This window comes from Leptodactylus fuscus, chromosome 10 (genome assembly GCF_031893055.1).
Source record: "Leptodactylus fuscus isolate aLepFus1 chromosome 10, aLepFus1.hap2, whole genome shotgun sequence".
NCBI classification, from domain to species: Eukaryota; Metazoa; Chordata; class Amphibia; order Anura; family Leptodactylidae; genus Leptodactylus; species Leptodactylus fuscus.
In genome coordinates, this window is record NC_134274.1 from 16,832,467 (window position 1) to 16,852,312 (window position 19,846).

At 43.0% G+C, this 19,846-nt stretch overlaps 1 protein-coding gene across 1 annotated transcript in view; it reads right to left on the reverse strand.

Moving 5' to 3' along the window:
- LOC142219109 (alpha-2-macroglobulin-like) overlaps nt 1–13,710 on the reverse strand; it is a 28,449-nt gene extending 14,739 nt beyond the window's left edge. Inside the window, exons 1-18 of the mRNA XM_075288075.1 lie at nt 13,643–13,710; nt 12,108–12,291; nt 11,152–11,311; nt 10,954–11,006; nt 10,762–10,782; nt 9,653–9,806; nt 9,450–9,534; nt 8,861–8,960; nt 8,315–8,429; nt 7,797–7,906; nt 6,878–7,045; nt 6,382–6,618; nt 6,013–6,079; nt 4,720–4,865; nt 2,821–2,970; nt 2,553–2,705; nt 1,987–2,080; nt 270–411 (exon numbers count right to left, since the gene is read on the reverse strand). Coding sequence (XP_075144176.1) covers nt 270–411; nt 1,987–2,080; nt 2,553–2,705; nt 2,821–2,970; nt 4,720–4,865; nt 6,013–6,079; nt 6,382–6,618; nt 6,878–7,045; nt 7,797–7,906; nt 8,315–8,429; nt 8,861–8,960; nt 9,450–9,534; nt 9,653–9,806; nt 10,762–10,782; nt 10,954–11,006; nt 11,152–11,311; nt 12,108–12,291; nt 13,643–13,710 — 2,207 coding nt within the window. The remainder of the gene's footprint in view (nt 1–269; nt 412–1,986; nt 2,081–2,552; nt 2,706–2,820; nt 2,971–4,719; nt 4,866–6,012; nt 6,080–6,381; nt 6,619–6,877; nt 7,046–7,796; nt 7,907–8,314; nt 8,430–8,860; nt 8,961–9,449; nt 9,535–9,652; nt 9,807–10,761; nt 10,783–10,953; nt 11,007–11,151; nt 11,312–12,107; nt 12,292–13,642) is intronic.
- Nucleotides 13,711–19,846: the final 6,136 nt, after the last annotated feature.

The window sequence follows — 19,846 nt, forward strand, 5'->3', positions numbered from 1 at the left end:
TGCCCTTATCATCTCCCATCTAGATTACTACAACATTCTTCTCTGTATTCCCACATAACTTTCCTTCTCCTCTCGGATCTGCAATCCAAGTTCGTTGCCCGGTTAATCCACCTCTTCCCTCTGTCGATGTCTTCACTGGTTACCTATTCTCAGTCTTGTAATCATGGCATAAGTCAATGTCCCAATAATATCTGTTTTGGATGAAAAGAGAAGGACCCATTCCTTTCCTCCTTTGCGTCAGCCCGTAGTCGAATGAAATGGCGTCTTACCCCACGGCTTCCAGCTTCCATATCCATGTTTCAGGGAAGTAATGTCTTATCGCTGACTTCTTCTCTGTACTTGGAATCATGTTTAATACCTCACTGGTCTGAAGAATCTCTTCTTCATCATCATCCTCAAATATAATAAGACCTAGGAAAAAAGATGACTTTCAATGTACACTTCAGGAAGGGAGGGAATGGTGGTTGTGGGAGATGAAGGTCATGGCCACGTGTCCTAAATCAGTATGTTACTGTGAGCACACAGGATTACAGCATTAAGGAATATAGGCAATACATGGATGCATCTCTTGGCCAAACAAGTCTTTGCCAGTTTGCACGCCAGTCTTAATAAAGCATCGACTATCGCAAACCGCGCCTGAAGTATCCAGCCTCAAGGTAAATCAGATGCACACCCCTGTACCAGAATGGAAGTCACCACCAGCCAGGACTGCTCTTACCATCAAGGCCCTTCCAAACACCATCCCCAGGCTCAGGAGAGGAGAGAAGCCTTCTCAACTGGAAGCATCCCAAGCAACTGCCACCACTATCAGGTACACTGCAAACCCCCTTAAACTTGCTCAAACTTGGGAGGTGGACTGGAGGAGTCCTTGTTAAGTGTCCTTGGCCTACCATTGACAACACTATAACCACTACTCCCAATCTCTGGTTCCCTCCATTGGGTTGTATGTGGCAACCATTCTCAGGTTCTGAAGACCGTCACATCCCTGGTAGCCCAAAAATGCTGAATCTCCCCCTTCCTTTTGCAGTCTCTGTCACCTCTTTCCAGGAGTCCCAAAACAGAGCAATGGCAACGCTCTACTGCATTGGGACTTCAAGAGAGCGTCTATGTACAGTGTTGGCCAAAAGCAATTCTGTCAGAGAATACTCTGTTTCTTCCAGAAAATGATTGCAATCACAAATTCTTTGGTATTATTATCTTCTTTTAATTTGTCTTCAATGGAAAACCACAAAAAGAATTGTCAAAAAGCCAAATTGGATATAATTCCACAGCAAACATAAAAAAGGGGGTGGAAAAAAGTATTGGCACTGTTTGAAAAATCATGTGATGCTTCTCTAATTTGTGTAATTAACAGCACCTGTTATTTACCTGAGGCACCTAACAGGTGGTGGCAGTAACCAAATCACACTTGCAGCCAGTTGAAATGGATTAAAGTTGACTCAACCTCTGTCCTGTGTCCTTGTGTGACCACATTGAGAATGGAGAAAAGAAAGAAGACCAAAGAACTGTCTGAGGACTTGAGAAGCAAAATTGTGAGGAAGCATGAGCAATCTCAAGGCTACAAGTCCTTCTCCAAAGACCTGAATGTTCCTGTGTCTACCGTGCGCAGTGTCATCAAGAAGTTTAATCATTTTCTGGAAGAACACGAGTATTATCTGACAGAATTGCAGGGGTGCCAATACTTTTGGCCAACACTGTAGATCGAAAGGGAGACCGGCAGGAGCCAAGTAAGGGGGATTAGAGCTAGATCCATGATCTCTTCATGTTGGAGGAGAACCGGGGCTAGCAAGGGGATATTTTTAACCATGAAACAGCCCCCTCGTACATGCCCCTGGCTTTGCTATATGCGGCAAAAAGTCCAAGGCACCACCAGAGATAAAACGTTCAAAGCTTTCGGAAAATGTTGCCAAAATGTCACTTATATGACTTTGTGCTTTGCAAAAACCAGGAAAATTCTACCTTCTAAATAAAACATTAAACATTCACCTGCACCACCATATCCGATACGAATTATTTTTCTTCTGTAGGGTTCTCTGGGATGTTTTATCATAGCACTTGTAATTATTTTTAGGCTCAAGTCCTGTACGGAAAGAAAGAAAGACAGAGTAATTTCTCTTACTTTCCATATACAGTACTGTCTGTTCAGGCAGATAGAGTTTAGTTGTCAAGTCATATGTATGCATTACACGTTATGGCTGCAGACTAATGGCGACCACTGGCATGGTGGAGCTAGAGCATTGGGGGGATTGAAGAGTTACCGTCTTCCTCTGCTGCTTATACAAAGAGAATGGATCAGGACTGTTCTCTGTGTAGTCACTGCAGCTTACATCCCATTCAAATGAGTGGGAGCTGATCCGCAGTACCTGGTCTGGCCACTACACAGAGAGTGGAGCTGTCTGCTTTTCGCTCCATTCTCTGTCTATGAGTTTCTGAAGACAGGTGATCGATTTAGAATAGATTTAGGTAACCACAGGATGAGGTTGCACATAGACATCAAAGCAATCCTCTACATCCCTGCATATCATAATAATATATAAAATGAATAAATGTACCTCAAAGTAGGTGCACACATCGACTTCATTTCTAGAGGGATAACCATAATAACTGTAATGGCGAGTGTAAAGTCTTCTTGGTTTACATTTATCTTCATCCACCACGCGACTGTTGTATTTGTCACTACTGGGAATCGGGAAAAGGTCATAAACCTTGGGAAATAAAATATTGAGAAAATAATGTGTTAGCGGAAGCAAATAGGACAGACCTCACATGTGCATATATCTGCTAACAGACTATATCAAAATTTTATGTAACAGGAATCACCTTGTCAGCCGTCAGCTCCTTCTCTGGTTTCATCAGTACCACGCTCTTATCCACCACCCGCAGACCACAGAGAGACCCAGGAGCCGCCCCAACCTGGATAGACACGGCTGATCCTGGAAGAACTTCACCTGGGACGAATCCGACAGACACCTGACAACAGAGAAATAATACTTAACAGCATAAATAAGGTACTTGGTGTGTCGTACAGTAATTAAAAAGTTCTCACCCCTTTAATAAAAGTCACACAACTGGACATACAGCTGTAATAACAGACTAAAATACATCAGTATTACAGCTGCACAAGGATATTGCGGCTAGGAAGCAAAGATCACCTTTCCTTACACAAGACTGCTGCTTGTTCCTCCATACTTTACTGAAGACTGTTGCCTCTCCCTGCATACAATAGGCAGGACTGCAAGCTACAATCCTGCATTAAAGGGGTATTCCCACGTCACATACTCACCAGTCTTCACTGCTGTAAAATCTTTCTTCCTGGTTTCTTGCGTCATTTGGTGGGTGGGGTTTCACATGCAACCTGCAGTTTAGCTCCACCCCCAAATTAGCATGTAGCTCCAACCACCGCATAGCGTGATCCTATGGGGCGGCTGAAGGGCCTGTGATGTCATCAAAGGTCCTCAAACAACACTATATGCACAATATTGGACTATGAAGTACAGGCAGGAGCAACTCCATTGTGTGCTACATACAGAGACTGCCTGTCTCTGCCATAATGAACACAATTGAATTAGCTAGCCTGATAACTGGGAGAACAGAAGAAATGAAAGCAGCTCCTCTCCCCTATCTGATAGCAGGACCTAGGTCAGGTGGTGTAGACACAGGAATAGCTAGATACACAGGCTCGCTCCCGTGCACTTAGCCTCTCCTCCCTCCCCCCTGAGAGCAGCAGATACATCACTTGACTTTTCAGCAAGTCAAGGGCTGTGTCAACAATGAAATGAATAAAGTAAGATAGTGGACAAACAAAGCAGTTTTGCTGAAGCAGTGTATTTAGGAAAAGTCTTACATCCACATTAACAAGCAGTATAGATAGGATCCTTGTGATGGGACAGCCCCTTTAAGTATGAAGGAATATGTAACAGACTTGTGTAGTCACTAGGCAGAACACCCATATTACTAAATAAACTTCAGATCCCATACTGCAGGCACTGTATACAAATAGGCAGTAGAATAAACACTATAACAGATTGGACCGGGAGGAAGCAGGCATAGGTAACACTAGCAAGGGTCAACTGCACTGAAAACATCGGGCACTATTAGCTCAATGTATTTATTAACTGTTTGCTCGGTTCCTGACCTGACAGCAGTGCCAGCGTCTGCCCATTCTCAGTGGCATTAACCCTTGCTGAGGTTTTGATATGCCTCCTACTATCTTCTCTCCTTTATCTTTTTATCTCTCTATCTGAGCTTTTTTGTATGTTGCATTCTTGTAGTATTATTGTATTATCCATGCTGCTGTAACACAATTAATTTCCCCATGGTGGGACAATTAAAAGATTATCTTATCTTATCTTTTCACTCCTGCCTGCTCCCTGTTTCCTCCTGGCTCAATCTGCTAGAGAAATATACCTCGGTGTCACTCTTGGCACAAGTGCCAGGGGTTGTCGCCCCTGGTCTAAGATTTAGACCGTGTTATTCTACCACCACCTATTAATTGGCTTACTTTGTGCCAATTTTTGGTGCAATTCTAGGGAAAGTTGTAACATCTTAAAAGAGACACAGTTGTAAGTTTGGTCTATGTCATTTACCAGTCCAGTGCCGTGAGATATCTTGCAATGGTTCACCCAGTGAGTATAGATACTAGCACAATAATATGGATAATCCCATATTAGTCTTCATGGCTCTGCCGAAATATTTCTTCCTATATAAGATTGTACTCACTTTATTCCGAAAACACTTCTCCATATTGAACTGAACAGAATCTGCTGCAGCGCCTCCATTAGGAAGCAAAATGTAGCCAAGGATTGTAAAAGATGGAGCAATGTCGGGAGTCAGAGGGAGCTTCAGTACCGCAGTGCCAGGTTCATCTGGACAAAACAGAAGATAGTAATGAAGTCTGTTCAGAAGGAAATGTGAAATAACCGACAGGAGAAGGAAAGTAAAATGATACAAATATAAGAGTCCGGATATTACAATGTGCTGTGAGCAAAAAAGCTAAATTGGTAGAATTGCTCTAGAGCTAAAATACCCATCTGGTGGTGGTCGGAGGGACGAATGTGGTCCTCATATGTCTTTAGAGCTGCAGCCCCATGGTGACCATAGGTCTAAGCGTTGGCTCGTCACCGCTGTAATGGATAGACTGAGCGCCAACAAGGGTTAACAGAATTTCAGCAGGACTATAAAACTAGAAAATACCAGAGTTAAGGGGATATCATCACTCCTTAGGGAGAGACCACCATATAGGTGTGTGGAGACTTATTAAGCCTTTAGCACTCCACTTTGCACTCCACTTCCTAATTACATCATGGAAGACAAATTTGCATATTCTTCCCATGGTCCCTTGCAAAGTGGAGTGCTAAAGGCTTAATAAGTCTCCACACACCTATATGGTGGTCTCTCCCCAAGGAGTGACGATATCCCCTAAACCCTGTCTAAGCCTCTCACCTCTACCAGGTTAGTCTTCTCTACACCGGGCTGACGAGATGCAATAACATTGAAATGGCTGTCCTCAGTTGAGAGACTATACCTGGTAATAATCTCAGCATCATTGCAAAACAAAGGCCTCTTAGAAGGTCGAGCATGATGTTAAAGGGAGCAGCCTTTATTGGGCCATATCACTGAGATTCTGTCTTCCTAATTACATCAGGGAAGACAGGCTTGCACATTCCAGTGAGCGCCCTCTATTGGTTTGCAACACTGAGGCACCTGACTTCCTAATTACATCATGGAAGACAGATTTGCATATTCTTCCCATAGAAAATACCAATCTCTTAAGCTCTTTGCTTGGATTCAGACTCAGGGTATTGACCCCAAGTATGGAAATTGAAGAATCTTTTACTGAACAAGTTACCCTCAATTGTCCTGAAAGTTAACTTGACTACCATAGGCACTTGTATATGGATCCACATACTGTAAGTAATATTAGTGTACCAGTCCCAGCTATATTCCATCCAAACTTGTTGGATCATATAGTCCAAACCCTATTGTAGACATGGTAGTAGTATCATACCTTACCTTTATCTTTACTTCTCAATGGTATTTCCAACTGCCCAGAGTGTTTTATAGAAAATCTAGAAATGACCTAAACATAGGAACAGAAGCTTAAAATGAAATACAGTCAAAAATTGATTTTTGTAAAACTTAATCTAATGATACATTCGTTAATCTACCGTATGTTTCTAAATTTATTGGGGATGTCTCATCCGGTCTGTTATTTTATTTTGTAGATTTCCATTGTGGGACCTAAATCCCCCTGATATTATTATCGGAGTGAACACTCAAGTTATCCATGTGAATAGAGGCATGAGCATAACAGAAGTGAATGGAGTAGCCTGACCCTGACCTCAGGTTAGTGACGCACCCATTGTCTATCCTTGTACCCACCAGATAACGTAAGGTAAGATGGCTGACTCCTTCCTTTACTTCCTCCTTCCTGATGATATAATCCACCTTGATCTCTTGCTGACCATCACATGGCAGGACGTTATCCAGAGAATGTATCTTAATATGGCTGATACTTTGAGCTTTATAATGTGCTAAATTCAGGTACCCCGTCGAATGGCTGGGGACAACAGTGTTAGGTACAGTAGGAGGTTGGTAGCCAGTTTTGCTTACTGTTGCCTATAAGAAAAGAGAAAGAACTGATAAAATAGGGATCATGGTGGGGGACGGTGGAATATTATCTAGATCACAAAGGATAAGAGAAAATGGGGAATGAATGGCGCTGTCAAAATATAGGAATGGAGAGGATAATGCTCTATAGCCATGATGTAGCCAATGCCAGCCATGATCAAAGTATGGACGGACTCCTGTTATGACTGCATGGTCAATGAAAAATTACTGCAACAAAATAGAAAGAAAAGAAGCAACCGATACATACTGTGAAAGAAACTTCGCCCATCCAGTCATTGGTATTGTCTATGCTGTAGAAAGCTTTTCCATCGGGTCCTGTCATCAGGGTTTCCTTTGTTGTATTAGATCTCATTATGTAGGTGAGGTAGACTGGTATTCCTGGTATGATGGCGTCATTGGCATCTGTTACTCTAATCTACATAGTGATGGATAAAGGTAGGAAGCAGAACATTGATAAAAGACTATGGGGGAAAAGTCTGCAACAGTAAGAAATACTAGTATATATTATATGTAGGGTTAAGCGATCGGGATCGGAAAAGATCGGATTCCAATCGACGATCGAGAAAATTTCACGATCGCGATCGGAATTCCGATCCTGATCTTTTCGGGTGGGATCGAGATCGGGATTATTTCCCACAATGCTTGCCTACTGGCCAATCATTGTGGGAAAAGCTTAGCACCCATAGGAATGAATGGAAGCCGCCGGCCTCTTAACTCCGTCCATTCATTCCTATGGATTTGCCACAGCCTGCAACTCTTCAGCTTTGTCCCTGTTTTACCGTATACTCAGCTGAATATACGGTAAAATAGGGACGAAGCAGAAGAGTGGCAGGCTGCGGTAAATCACTGTGTGCTGCGCTGCTGTGAGGACAACAAGGCAAATTCATGAGTAGATAGATACTACTGTACATTGACTTGTCTATCTACTAGTAATCACTACACAGCGTGCGGTCCAAAAATTGAATCAATTTTTGGACTATATGCTGTGTAGTGAATAGGGTCGTTTTTTAAGTCCGATCTCCGATTATTTAAAAAATCCCATTGACTTGCATTGGGATCAGAATTGGGATCGGATCAGGTTCGAATGGAAAATGATCGGAAATCGGATTTTAAAAACGATCCTGAAATTTCAAGATCGGCTCAACCCCAATTATATACCATATTACCTGAATTCGAAATGGGATTCCAGGTCTGTACTTAGTATCAGAGCCAACCATATGGACTTTAGTGAGAACGCTGGAGATATGAGTTTCACTTGCCGTTGATAACTCGGTTCCTAAGTAAGGAAGAAACATACATTGCTTTGTGAAGCTGGAGAAGCTTTTCCAGGTGGCTATGACTGCTACGAATTATCATTGTCTTGCACATCCACATCATTCTGGTCCTCGCCTGACCATGTGACCAATATTCTACAACTGGCATAGCTCCTTCTTCGCTTCTATTCATTCCAATGAGTCAAATATTGAGAATCTCATAGGACTGAATGGAAAAAATTATTTTTTTGTCCACATGTAAGGCACTGTGTAAGCTGTAAAGTCTTATTGTTGGTCACATGACACAGCTGAGGACCGGAAAAATGGATAAAAAGAGTATCCCATGTCCAATATAATATAACAGAAAGACCAGGGAGCCATGACCACTGTTCCATAGTTGACATGTACGAAAGCACTTATATATATACAACCTGTCCCCTCTTCCTTGATGGCCGCTGTCGCAAGCAATTTCTTCTGCATTAGTAATTTGTCTAGTTGAAAGGTCTCACAAGGAACTTCCAGGGTCGAACATCCTGAGATATCCAACTAGAGAAGAATGGTTCGAGCATTAGGATGTAGAACATAGTCTATGCTATATAAGAGTACAAGTTATATTTATATAGTACCAACACATTCTCTATCCAAAAGATTGTCATCACTTTTATATCTTCCTCCATATTGGAATTCACAATGTAAATTCCAAACCAATCTATACGTATATTTGCGTAGTATGGAAGTAAACCCACACAAACATGGGTAGGCCATACCACTCCAAGCACAGGTTGCCCCCAGATTCAAATCCAGGTCCCCAGGGTTGCAAAGTAGTCACCATTGCTAACCACTGAACCATGGGGCTGTCCTATGGAGATTTTGCATAAGCAACATGAACATGTTTCTAACAAGATAGGTGCCTATAACTGGGGGAAAAAACTCAATCAATTCCTTTAAGTACCTAGTTGTCTTTTAGCACAACTTACCTTTCCGCTGATATCTACACATGTATCAGGTGTGCTGAAAAAATGCTTTCTGCATACTTGGATGGTATAATCTCCCTTAACTGGTTTCCCATAGGTATACCTAGTAGAGGAGAGAGACCTATAACTTACTGTATCTCTAATATTCTTCATAGTACAGAGAAGATAAGGGGGGGCTTAAAGAGGATCCTTCACCATCTCCACAATTCTATTCATTACTGATTTGGGCATAATTGGATTTTTTGTTACTCTAACCCCCACCTTTATGGTGCCTAATATGTGATTTGCTGTCAACTGGGTGGTGTCAGGCAGAAGCTGACAATGGGGCGTGGTTTATACCTCTAATATCGTCCAATCAGAGGCAGACCGTACCAGAGTTTAGGATTACCCCACACCCCTACACCTCAGCTTAGCATAAAATGGCCTGTTTGTAGCTAAGTCCCATGAAATGTCCTAGAAAACCCCTTTAAGCATTGACAAAAGTCAAAAACTTTGAAGTTGGACAGAACAGTCACAATATTGGATATTAGAGGATAACAGGATTTTTCTATTATAATGTGACTCCCCGTGGGATAAGTCAATGATATCTTACCTGCCACACACTTTTAATGTGAATCGCTCATCGGTGATCACAATAACTTTGGGCATATGTAGAGTGACCTCGAATTTTGGCAGAACTGTGGAGGTATACAATATATCAGAGAAATCAGGGGAAGGGGTGAGGAATAATAATTGGAATAGATTTAAAGTGAACCCCTCGTCATGGGTTCCCTGTCTTAGATTCCACTTCCTTACCATATTCTTCCACGCTGAAGGTATGGACATTGTCTTTCACCTTGATTGAATATTGACCTAATGGAGGCTCAGAGGAAAGAGGGAGAGAAAGCTCAGCAATTCCCTGACGGAGACTCACATTCAGCCACTGGCCGATTAGATTCTTCTCTGGATCCTGAAATATAGAAAATGATGTCCATCATGGAGAAGTCTCCAACCTGGGACTGTGGCTATGCCAAAAACTACAACGCTCACCACATGGAGCTTGGAGACCATAACTATGGAGGTCCTCAATACCTTATACTGTGAAGGACTCATTGACACTACCTCATTACAGCTCTTGTCTTATATAGAACAATAATAAGGCTCCAAAGAGGTGGATTAAACCTCTACTGCCGCTCCATAGACCTCTAGTCATAGAATTTTTCTTTTAGATTTCATATGGACCTAACTGAAGAAAATGGGCATGTCCTATCCAACTGCTTGGTGAGAGTATCTCCATACACATGGAGTTTGGCTCTACGTTATTCTATCCATGTGATACATTGCTGCAATGGCTGCTATTTATTTGGTGAGGCCTCATGTCTACTTTCCGCAGGAACCCCAGCCATCCAAAGAAAACACAGGTTTTAGAACAAGGGTTTTGGAATTATAGACATTTTCTTCTGTATTTTTAGATGAACGCCTTGAAAACCAAAGATGAGAGTTTTTTGTATATTTATGGTGTCATGGCATCTTTGGTACATAGGGGAACTTGGCGTTAAATTGGTTGTGGCGGAATTCATCGTGAGTATGGTCCCCTGAGTTTTGGTTAATCCAGGGCGGTGTCGATTGGAATTGGTGGATTGATGTGGTTTTGCTCATGGTGCCCCCGAATCATTGGCGACACTGGGGGGTAATGGAAATTATGAGCAGATTGGCACCAGGTTCTCGGTATCTTATTATTGCTTTCTGCCTATTTAAAAAGTAATGGAGAGATGGAGTTGAGGGTGAAGGGTTTAGGGAATAGAATTGGGTTGAGGTCCGTGGTTAGTGTCCATGACGTATTGTCAGGATGGGTATGAATGTCTAATACATTTATCATCAGCATGAAGGACATTTCTCCCGATTTCCCCTATAGAAGGACTTACCTGTAACTCTACGGCTGGAATCTGCCAATGAAGAAATGGAAAAAAATTAATGACACATTCTTCTTGTCAGGTTCCATGATAGACCTTGCAAGTGTCTTGAACACAAGACAATGAATTTCCAGATATATTTACAACACATAATCTATCTTATCTCTGCCATTATTATCTAATACATATCTTGTTCCATCTTACCTTCATCTTTCTAGGCTGGAAATTCTCATTGAGTGAGACAACCCGAAATTTCACTGAAAAAGCAAAGCATAAGAATATACAGTAGCGTAACCTCTAATGTGGTAAATAATCAGTGAAATGACCCAATGCAAAAAAATTACAATGAGAATCTAGAAGAACTAAAACGAGTGGAAAGTCTTTATGTTGAGTCAACTTTACCAGTCTGGCCGGGTTTGTAGACGGCTTTGTCTGTTTGGATAAAAGTTCCCGTTCGCTTTCTTTTTAGAAGAAGTTTACTTTTTTTGTACATTGAATTTCCGGCATGGTGAATTGTAGCGCGGATTGTGGCGACTTCTTCATTACCATCTGGTTCAGGGACCTGTAAAGAGTCCATCAATTGCACTGGCAGATTGTCTATTATAACAGTTGCTTGTAGGACTTTTCTCTTTGCATGCAGAAACCACACGGACCCCATTATAGGCTATAGGGTTTCCATAGTTAACCACTTTTTTATGCGTATAGGTTTCCGTTCATGGAGTCCCCATATGTCCCCATGTGTACGAGGCCTAAGGTGACCATCAACCTTACATAAGTGTTGTCCCTACCCAAAGACCATCTAATGTCTACAGGGTTGTCCATATTCTTTCTAGACAGCAAATGGGAGACAAAAAAGTTGGGCATGAGTCTCACCATATCTGATCATTATGTCTCAAGGATGATAACGCTGCAGCCTCATTCCGTCTTCCTGATAAGAATACATACAAGCTTGGAAGGAATACCACAATTGTCTTGGCTAACAACTATCTAAGTGTATGGTCACCTCTTATCTATAAGTGAAGGTTGAACTTGCAGAAAAATACTGCAACAAAACCGCAGAGTGTCGCCTCACCCTAATTCCTTTGATAAACCACCTCCACCATTTTGTGTCACAGTTCCTATGCAGATCCATTTATCTCCAGCGAGACAGACTGCAGACAAACCCGTGTCGTCTGATTCTGCATAAATTGCCATAATCCTATTCATTTCGGAACAAATTTCCAAAGCACCATTCTATGACTCTTATCCTGTATCCTGGTCCTTCAGGGTATCTTTTTACCTGCACTAGTCTCATTGTCAATAATAGTCACCATAGATTGTAAAGTCTTAGAAATATGATACTCCTTGACTTGTGTTACCTGGAAAGGAATACAGTCGATGTAAGTGCCGTCCTGGAGGTTGTTTTCGAAGATGGTTACGTTACTGGTTGCCCTTTCTAAAACTAGCTGGACACTGGTTTCTTCCAACATGCCCTCCAAGTGTAGACAGAGAAGTTCAGATTGTTTTGAGTAGACCTCTGATGGGAAGATGACAGCATAGCGCCTGTATAGAACAAGACGTATTAATAGGAGCCTAGAGGACTAATATCTGGTATATAATGCAATGATACGAGATCCACAGGCGGATAAATCAGCAAGAGGGCATTCACTGCTCACACCAAGGAAGAGTCTCATTGTGGACAACACGGAATTTCCGCAACGTTGAAAAGGTGTTATTATAAGGCACCCTTAGACGCACCTCCTAAGATTCATGTGTCCAGTCCAGACCCAGATCAGTTCTGCCCTCCACATTATATAAAAGCTACAGTTACAGTATAAAATTATAAAATAATTAAATTAATCAATTAAAAAAAAACAAAAAACTTTAAATAAAAAAGTTTTTATTTTTAAATTTTTTGCACAATTTACTGATTAAAAATTAAAAATAATGCAAAAAAGAATCAGTATATTTCACATACACGCACCAAAAACAATTGAAGGCTTACTTGGGTCACACAAAAAAATAAAAATGTAGGATTTGTGCAGCCACTGCATACTCTGATTCACATTAGCGTTTGGATTTCGTCTGGGGGAGTCCGCATGAGGACCCACCCCCCGAATGGAATACCAACGCAACTGCAAGCGCTGTGCAGTTAAAGCACACGGACCCCATTAACTAATATGGGGTCCGCTTGCTTGCCACACACTGCCCGCACAAATTATGTGTGTGGGCAGTGCGCGCCAAGCACACGGCCCTATTATAGTCTATGTGGTCCGTGTGCTTTTACAGCACAGCGCTTGCAATTGTGTTTGTATTCTGTTCGGGGGTCTCCATGCGGCCTCTAACCAGACGGAATACATACGCAGATGAGAACCGACCCTGACACTAGGTTCACACTAGTGTTCGGGTTTCCATTCTTCGAGTCTACTTAGGGACCCGAAATATGGAAACTCTTCCCGCTTAAAAAGCAGTCACCACGAAGACCTGCGGATCCCAAAGACTATAATGGGGTTTGCTGGGTTTCTGCCTGAGATAGGTGGAGAGAACAGTCTTCACTCCAACTATTTTAAGCGGAATGGGGGACAGAGTCCCCGAACGCTTGTGTGAACGACTTTCACATAACATCTAACTGGTCCCATTGACCACCATTCACAATTCACCATTCCATCTTGTTTACTATCTTGCTGCACAGAATAACACATCAGACTGTTCAAATTCAAGACAAAAACAAGCAGCAGCTCACCATGTCCCAAAATCATGCCCCATCCAGTGCACAGAACAACAGCACAGAATGGATTTCCAAAAACAGCATACACGATAGATGTGGTGCGCAAGTCGTCTAAACAGAATCTATATCTATGCAGAATATAAGGAATACAATGTTTTTGTAATGACTGTATTTAGATGTACTTACAGGTTGGCATCACAGAATCCATAGAATATCACTAGGATCAGTCCCGTAAAACCGCTGAGCGACGACATTGTCCATGAGATTCTGTCCATTACTGTTTTCCTTGGTGAACAAAAGTCCAATATCCAATTTCCTGCTGATGGACTGGACGTGAACCAACACACTTCAAATATTTGTCAACCTCTTCAATGTTTGTGGTGGGTGGAATAGAGAGTTGGACAATTTGGACATCAGTAAACAAAGGAATATATTCTTTACCGTTTGGGTTAGACAGTAATGCTTTATGGTTAGATGCAAGAAATTGGCTGATAACTGTGAGCACTAGAGACGGCTGTGTACAACTAGCACACCTCTGTGAGCCAAGGCAGATCCCCAGACACCTTCACCAGAGCTCATGGCAAGGAGAGATGGACTTGTGCTGGGGATCTGAAGTGTCACCAAACAGGTGAACCTACTAATAATAAAGGCACTGCTGCAGAAACCAATACAAAGTCTGCTAAAACTAACAAAATGCAAGAGAAGTCATACCAGCAGGGCCAAAAAACCAAGAGAGGAAAGGGCAACATGGTGGCTCGGTGGTTAGCAATGTAGCCTTGCAGTGCTGGAGTCCTGGGTTCGAATCCTGCCAAGGACAACACCTGCAGGGAGTTTGTTTGTTCTCCCATAACCCTGCCCCGTCTCCTGTATGGTGGTACAGTAGGTGGTATGAGACTGCCTCACCCCCTACAGGTTGATATAATAGGTGTCGGGCACAGTTTCACCCCCTTATATTTCAGGCTATGAAGGTCCCAGTACAGCTGTGAAGTGGATGGACTGGTGGTCTCCTTTGTAGCTACAGGGGGCAGCACCCCCATGTCCTTAACCCTTTCTACTCACCATGGAGAGTTGTGACTGAATATGCATCCTCACATATGTAATACAGACACTTTTTATGCTACATCACACATGCAACATATATACTGTATATATTATGCCAGAGGTGCCCAACGACCGGTGATCACTTGGTTCCGGGCCGGCCTGGTCATCGGGGCTCTCTGTCTGGCTACTAGGTGTTGCTGAAGTTCCTATAATACATAGCATAGAGGCTTCGGCAGACACCTGGTTCACAACCTGTTTTAGGTTAAGGCCTCACGTTGCAAAAACGCCGCTTTTTTATTGCAGATTTTGTTGTGGTTTTATGAGCCAAAGCCAGGAATGGATTGAGCAGACGGTAGAAGTATTAGAGCTTTCTATATATATCCCATGATTCCTTTTGTAGCCACTCCTGACTTTAGCTCAAAAAAATGCAACAAAATCTGCAACAAAAAAAGCTGCATTTCTGCAACGTGGGCCCTCAGCCTTAGGGTGCATTCACACTGAGTAAACGCTAGCTTATTCTGAACGTAAAACACGTTCAGAATAAGCGGCGTCTAAAGCAGCTCCATTCATTTCTATGGGAGCGGGGATACGAGCGCTCCCCATAGAAATGAATGGGCTGCTTCTTTCACTCCGTGCAGTCCCATTGAAGTGAATGGGGAGTGCCGGCGTGTACGCTCCGGCATGAGCAGAGCTTGCCGTATACGCCGGCACTCCCCATTCACTTCAATGGGACTGCACGGAGTGAAAGAAGCAGCCCATTCATTTCTATGGGGAGCGCTCGTATCCCCGCTCCCATAAAAATGAATGGAGCTGCTTTAGACGCCGCTTATTCTGAACGTGTTTTACGTTCAGAATAAGCTAGCGTTTACTCAGTGTGAATTCACCCTTAGAGAGTGATTTTCTGGTGTAGCCTGGACCTGCCGATCACTTTCCATGGACCTAGTATTACTGCCGCTGTCAGGATCTGTTCTGACATATTCTGTGTTACTGCAGGAACATTCACTTTGGTGCCGCTGGGTCCGGGAGACAGAATAGAAGACGCACACGTCCTGTGTACAAGGACAGATCCCTGGAGAGCCGCACTAGTGAGCAGGTAAGTATAATGTGATTATGGTTATAGTATGTGGGGGTGATTATAGCGCCCCCCTGCTACACACACAGTTAATAACACTGTCACTTTAATAGCGCCACCCCCAGTTAATAACAGTCCCCCTCCACACAGTTAATAGTATTACAGCAATAGTGCTCCCCCAAGAGCTAATAACCGGTAATAGCCCCCAGCCCCACAGGTAATAATAATAGTTATAATTATAGTAATAATAATAATAATGTTACCTGTGTGTTGGGGGGACTGTTATTAACTGTTATAGTATCCCTAATATTGCCTAGACTAGAGACTAGACTAGAGATGAGCAAACACTATTCGAAACAGCCGTTCTGAATACCACGCTCCCATAGAAATGAATGGAAGCGGCCGGCACGCAGACTTTGCCGGCAGCCGGCCGCTTAGCCCCCTGCGTGCCAGCTACGTCCATTCATCTCTATGGGAGCGTGGTATTTGAAAAGGCTGTTTCGAATAGTGTTCGCTCATCTCTATTGCCCCCCCCCCCCCATTCTAGTCCCCTGCCGGGTCATGGGAAAATGTTCAGAGGAGCAGGAGCAGGGATCAGTGTTACGTGTGCAAGGTATATAGCTATGGAGTAAGTGCATTGTATACTGGGGTGTACAGTATACCGAGGGTCAGTATATAACTGACAGTATATAAATTAGGACTGTACAGTATACAGGGGGTCAGTATATAACTGATAGTATATACAGTAGGACTATACAGTATACAGGGAGTCAGTATATAACTGACAGTATATAAATTAGGACTGTACAGTATACAGGGGGGTCAGTATATAACTGATAGTATATAAAGTAGGACTATACAGTATACAGGGGGTCAGTATATAACTGACAGTATATACAGTAGGAATGTACAGTATATAGGGGATCAGTATATAACTTACAGTATATACAGTAGGACTGTACAGTATACAGGGGATTAGTATATAGCTGTGGAGTATATACCGTAGGACTGTACAGTATACAGGGGTTCTTTATATAGCTGTGGAGTATATACATTAGAACTGTACAATATATAGGGGATCATTCACCATCAGTTCACACAGTATATTGACAGCCCCACAAGCCCCCCCATAGTACCAGCCCCAGCTCCTGCTCTACATCTGACTTCAGTCACAATGACAGGGGGTTGTCAGGCCTGGTAGTCACTGATAGCTGCTACTTAGGTGGTATTCAGCGCTATATACAGGATTACTTATAGTGGCCACTGGGAACGTTGTCACGGGGCACACAAGACCAGTATACAATATACAATCTCCATCTATGTCTAGTCACCTCTGCTGTCTGTGCTGTGTTATCCTTCCTCGCTGTATTGTGCAGTTCAGTGTTAGGTGATATATAAGGACACACTGATCATCACTGATCACACTGGCACCATCAGTCCATACCCCCTGTGATCTACAGCACATATGTATCTGCAGAACCTTTACATTACAGTCTCCTGCACCCTACATCGCTACTGCTTGCCTCAGATTCAGAAGTGGCATCTGCTATAGTTACATTATATAGGTACTATCCAGGCATCTCTATGTATGTCTTGTTACATTGTATCCAGTGTTGTCCTATATGTAATGAGTTAACACATTTAATTCCTATGGTCTATTGTTGTTACATTGTATCATGTCAGTAAGCGTTGATACATGTTTATATATCTATAACCTCAGCAGATAACGGGCCCTATTTACTTACCAATCCTCGCTCCTGCTTACGGCCGCTGGTGCTCCCTCTTCTGCGGAGGCGGCTGTGATTAGGAGCAGGGATTGAGGCTGCGGGCCCACGAACCTCACAAACACTGCTATCATTATATTCTGGGGTCTTTTCAGAGCCTGGAGTATAATGATCAGAGGCCCAGGGGAGGTGAGACTACATAGAAAAACACTATTATTTACCTCTCCTGGGCTCTGGAAGGCTTCAGGCCTGTTTGGTGACATCACAGACGTCATGTGGGCTGGGCTTGTGTCATTATGCATCGCAACGCTGGCCTGGGTCAGGTGATGTCTGGTCTAACTTTGAAGATGGCTGAAATCAGTGGGGAGCGCACCGGAGCCCAGGAGAGGTAAGTATCATTGTCTTTTATGCTCATATTCTCCCTTGGATCTCCGATTATTATACTCTGCGGTCTGAGGAGAGTATAATAATTGTTCATGGGTGGTCCAAACTGGGGCATAATACTATGTGCAGAAATGTGGTTTGTGTGGGGGGACCCCTTGTCAAATGTTTGCCTAGTTACGTCACTGATCTCCTTGTTATATTCTCAGGGTCCCGTTCAGGCTCCTTTCCATTAACAATACTGTCATGGTGGTCCAGGGCCCCGACCATTTCCAGCTGGCCATGGGCTCTCAACCCCCCCGGGCCCAGTCGTGGTGCATTCCTTGTGACCATGATTGTTACATCAGTGACAGTAAGCAGTCCCTCTCCTGGTGCCCCAGGTAACTCTGGGAGCAAATAGAGCGGGACATCAAACTGGGGCAACTAGAGGCAGACATGTACCACTCCTGCAACCCCCAAGGTTTAATTTCCAGTTTTTTTTTGCGGGGCCGGGTGTACTTTTCAGTTCTACCATTTTCGTGAATTGCTTTTGCTTTGATCACTTTTTATTCAAATTTGTATCAGAAGCAAAACAGTGAAAAAGCAGCGATTTGGCCCTTTTGACTTTTTTTTCCCGCTACGGCGTTTACCGAACAGGAAAAATATTTTTATAGATTTGTAGAGCGGGCGATTTCGGACACAGGGATACCTATTATGTATGTGTTTCACAGTATTTAACTACTTTTATATGTGTTCTAGGGAAAGGGGGTGATTTGAACTTTTAATATTTTAAATTTATTTTTTGCTTTTTTTAAAACATAATTTTTTTTGGCATTTGTTAGACCCCCAGGGGGTCTGATCACTAATGCAACGCATTACAATGCTAATGCATTGCAAAATACCGGCGCTTCTATTGCAGGCTGTGTAGCGTAGCCTGCAATAGAAGCAATAGAATGACAGGCCGGAGAGCCTTCACAAGGCTCCTGGCTGTCATAGCAATGTGACGCCGGCCTTGGAGATTACTCTGGGAGCCGGCGATCGCAGCAAAAATGGTGGCGCTCAGGCGCTGCCCAGAAAATGGCGCCTCGGTCAGCCTTGACCGAGGCGTCGGAGGGGTTAATGCATCAACAGAGGGCAGCAGCGCTGGTTGTCAACTGTATAAAACAGTAGACACCTGGTGGTTACGGCGACTGCCTGACTCCCAGGGGGCCGCTATAGTTAATCACCTTTCATGCGCTGTACTAGTACAACGGATGTCGGGAAGGGGTTAAATTAATGTTGCCCAATTCCCCTGTGGTTAGTACCTCCTATTGCCCCATTATATTATATTTTGGCATACTCTCCTCATTCCCTCTTATATTAAACGGTTTGTCCTGAATGTGTAATGTCCCGGTACTGCTCGTTCCGTTCCCTTTAATGGTCCTTGCAGACCGAGATAATGTGGACATTTACATACGTATGTGGTAAAGACGTATCTCCATATTCCTTCCTTTATTTCACAAGAGCCCGCACACATTGAGGTCTATTGAATTTACCACTGCCATCTTGTGGATGTTTTATAAACTGCAACTGTCTATACTTTTCATTGTAATTTATGTCTGTGTAACCACTGCCACCAATGTTATCCCTGTGTGGTATCCCAGAGGATGTAGGTGATAGTAGGATCTTATAAGGGGCCGCCTAGAGCGTTTAGCTCTATAGCTTTATACAGTCTCTCATGTACAATACAGTGGGTGCATGTGAGGAGGATTCCCTTGTAAGCTGACTGGTAAGAGGTGATGATGACCCCAAGTTTCCTCAAATCTTGTAGTCTATGGTATTGGGGGAGATACAGGCCAGGACAGATCACCAGAGAGAATCACAAAACCTCAAAGTCATCTCTAATATCTGAGATGTCGAGGTGTCATCTACAACTCAGAAGACGACTGTATGTCCAGCACCACCTTCAGATAAAAACTGACAGATTTATCATCCTTCATCAGGCACTGTGCTAAATCTGGTGTAGTGTAAGACTGTCTAGACTATATTTGCATTGTCTAAAACCTAGACAGTGTTAATAAATCTCCCCCAGTGTTCTCACTCATAGATACAGTTCATGTTCACAGGAGTAATTGTTCCTGTAGAGTCAGATTTTATAATCTCATATCACAGGACACTTGTGGTCTTGTTGTATTGTATTGGCTCAGTAGGTAA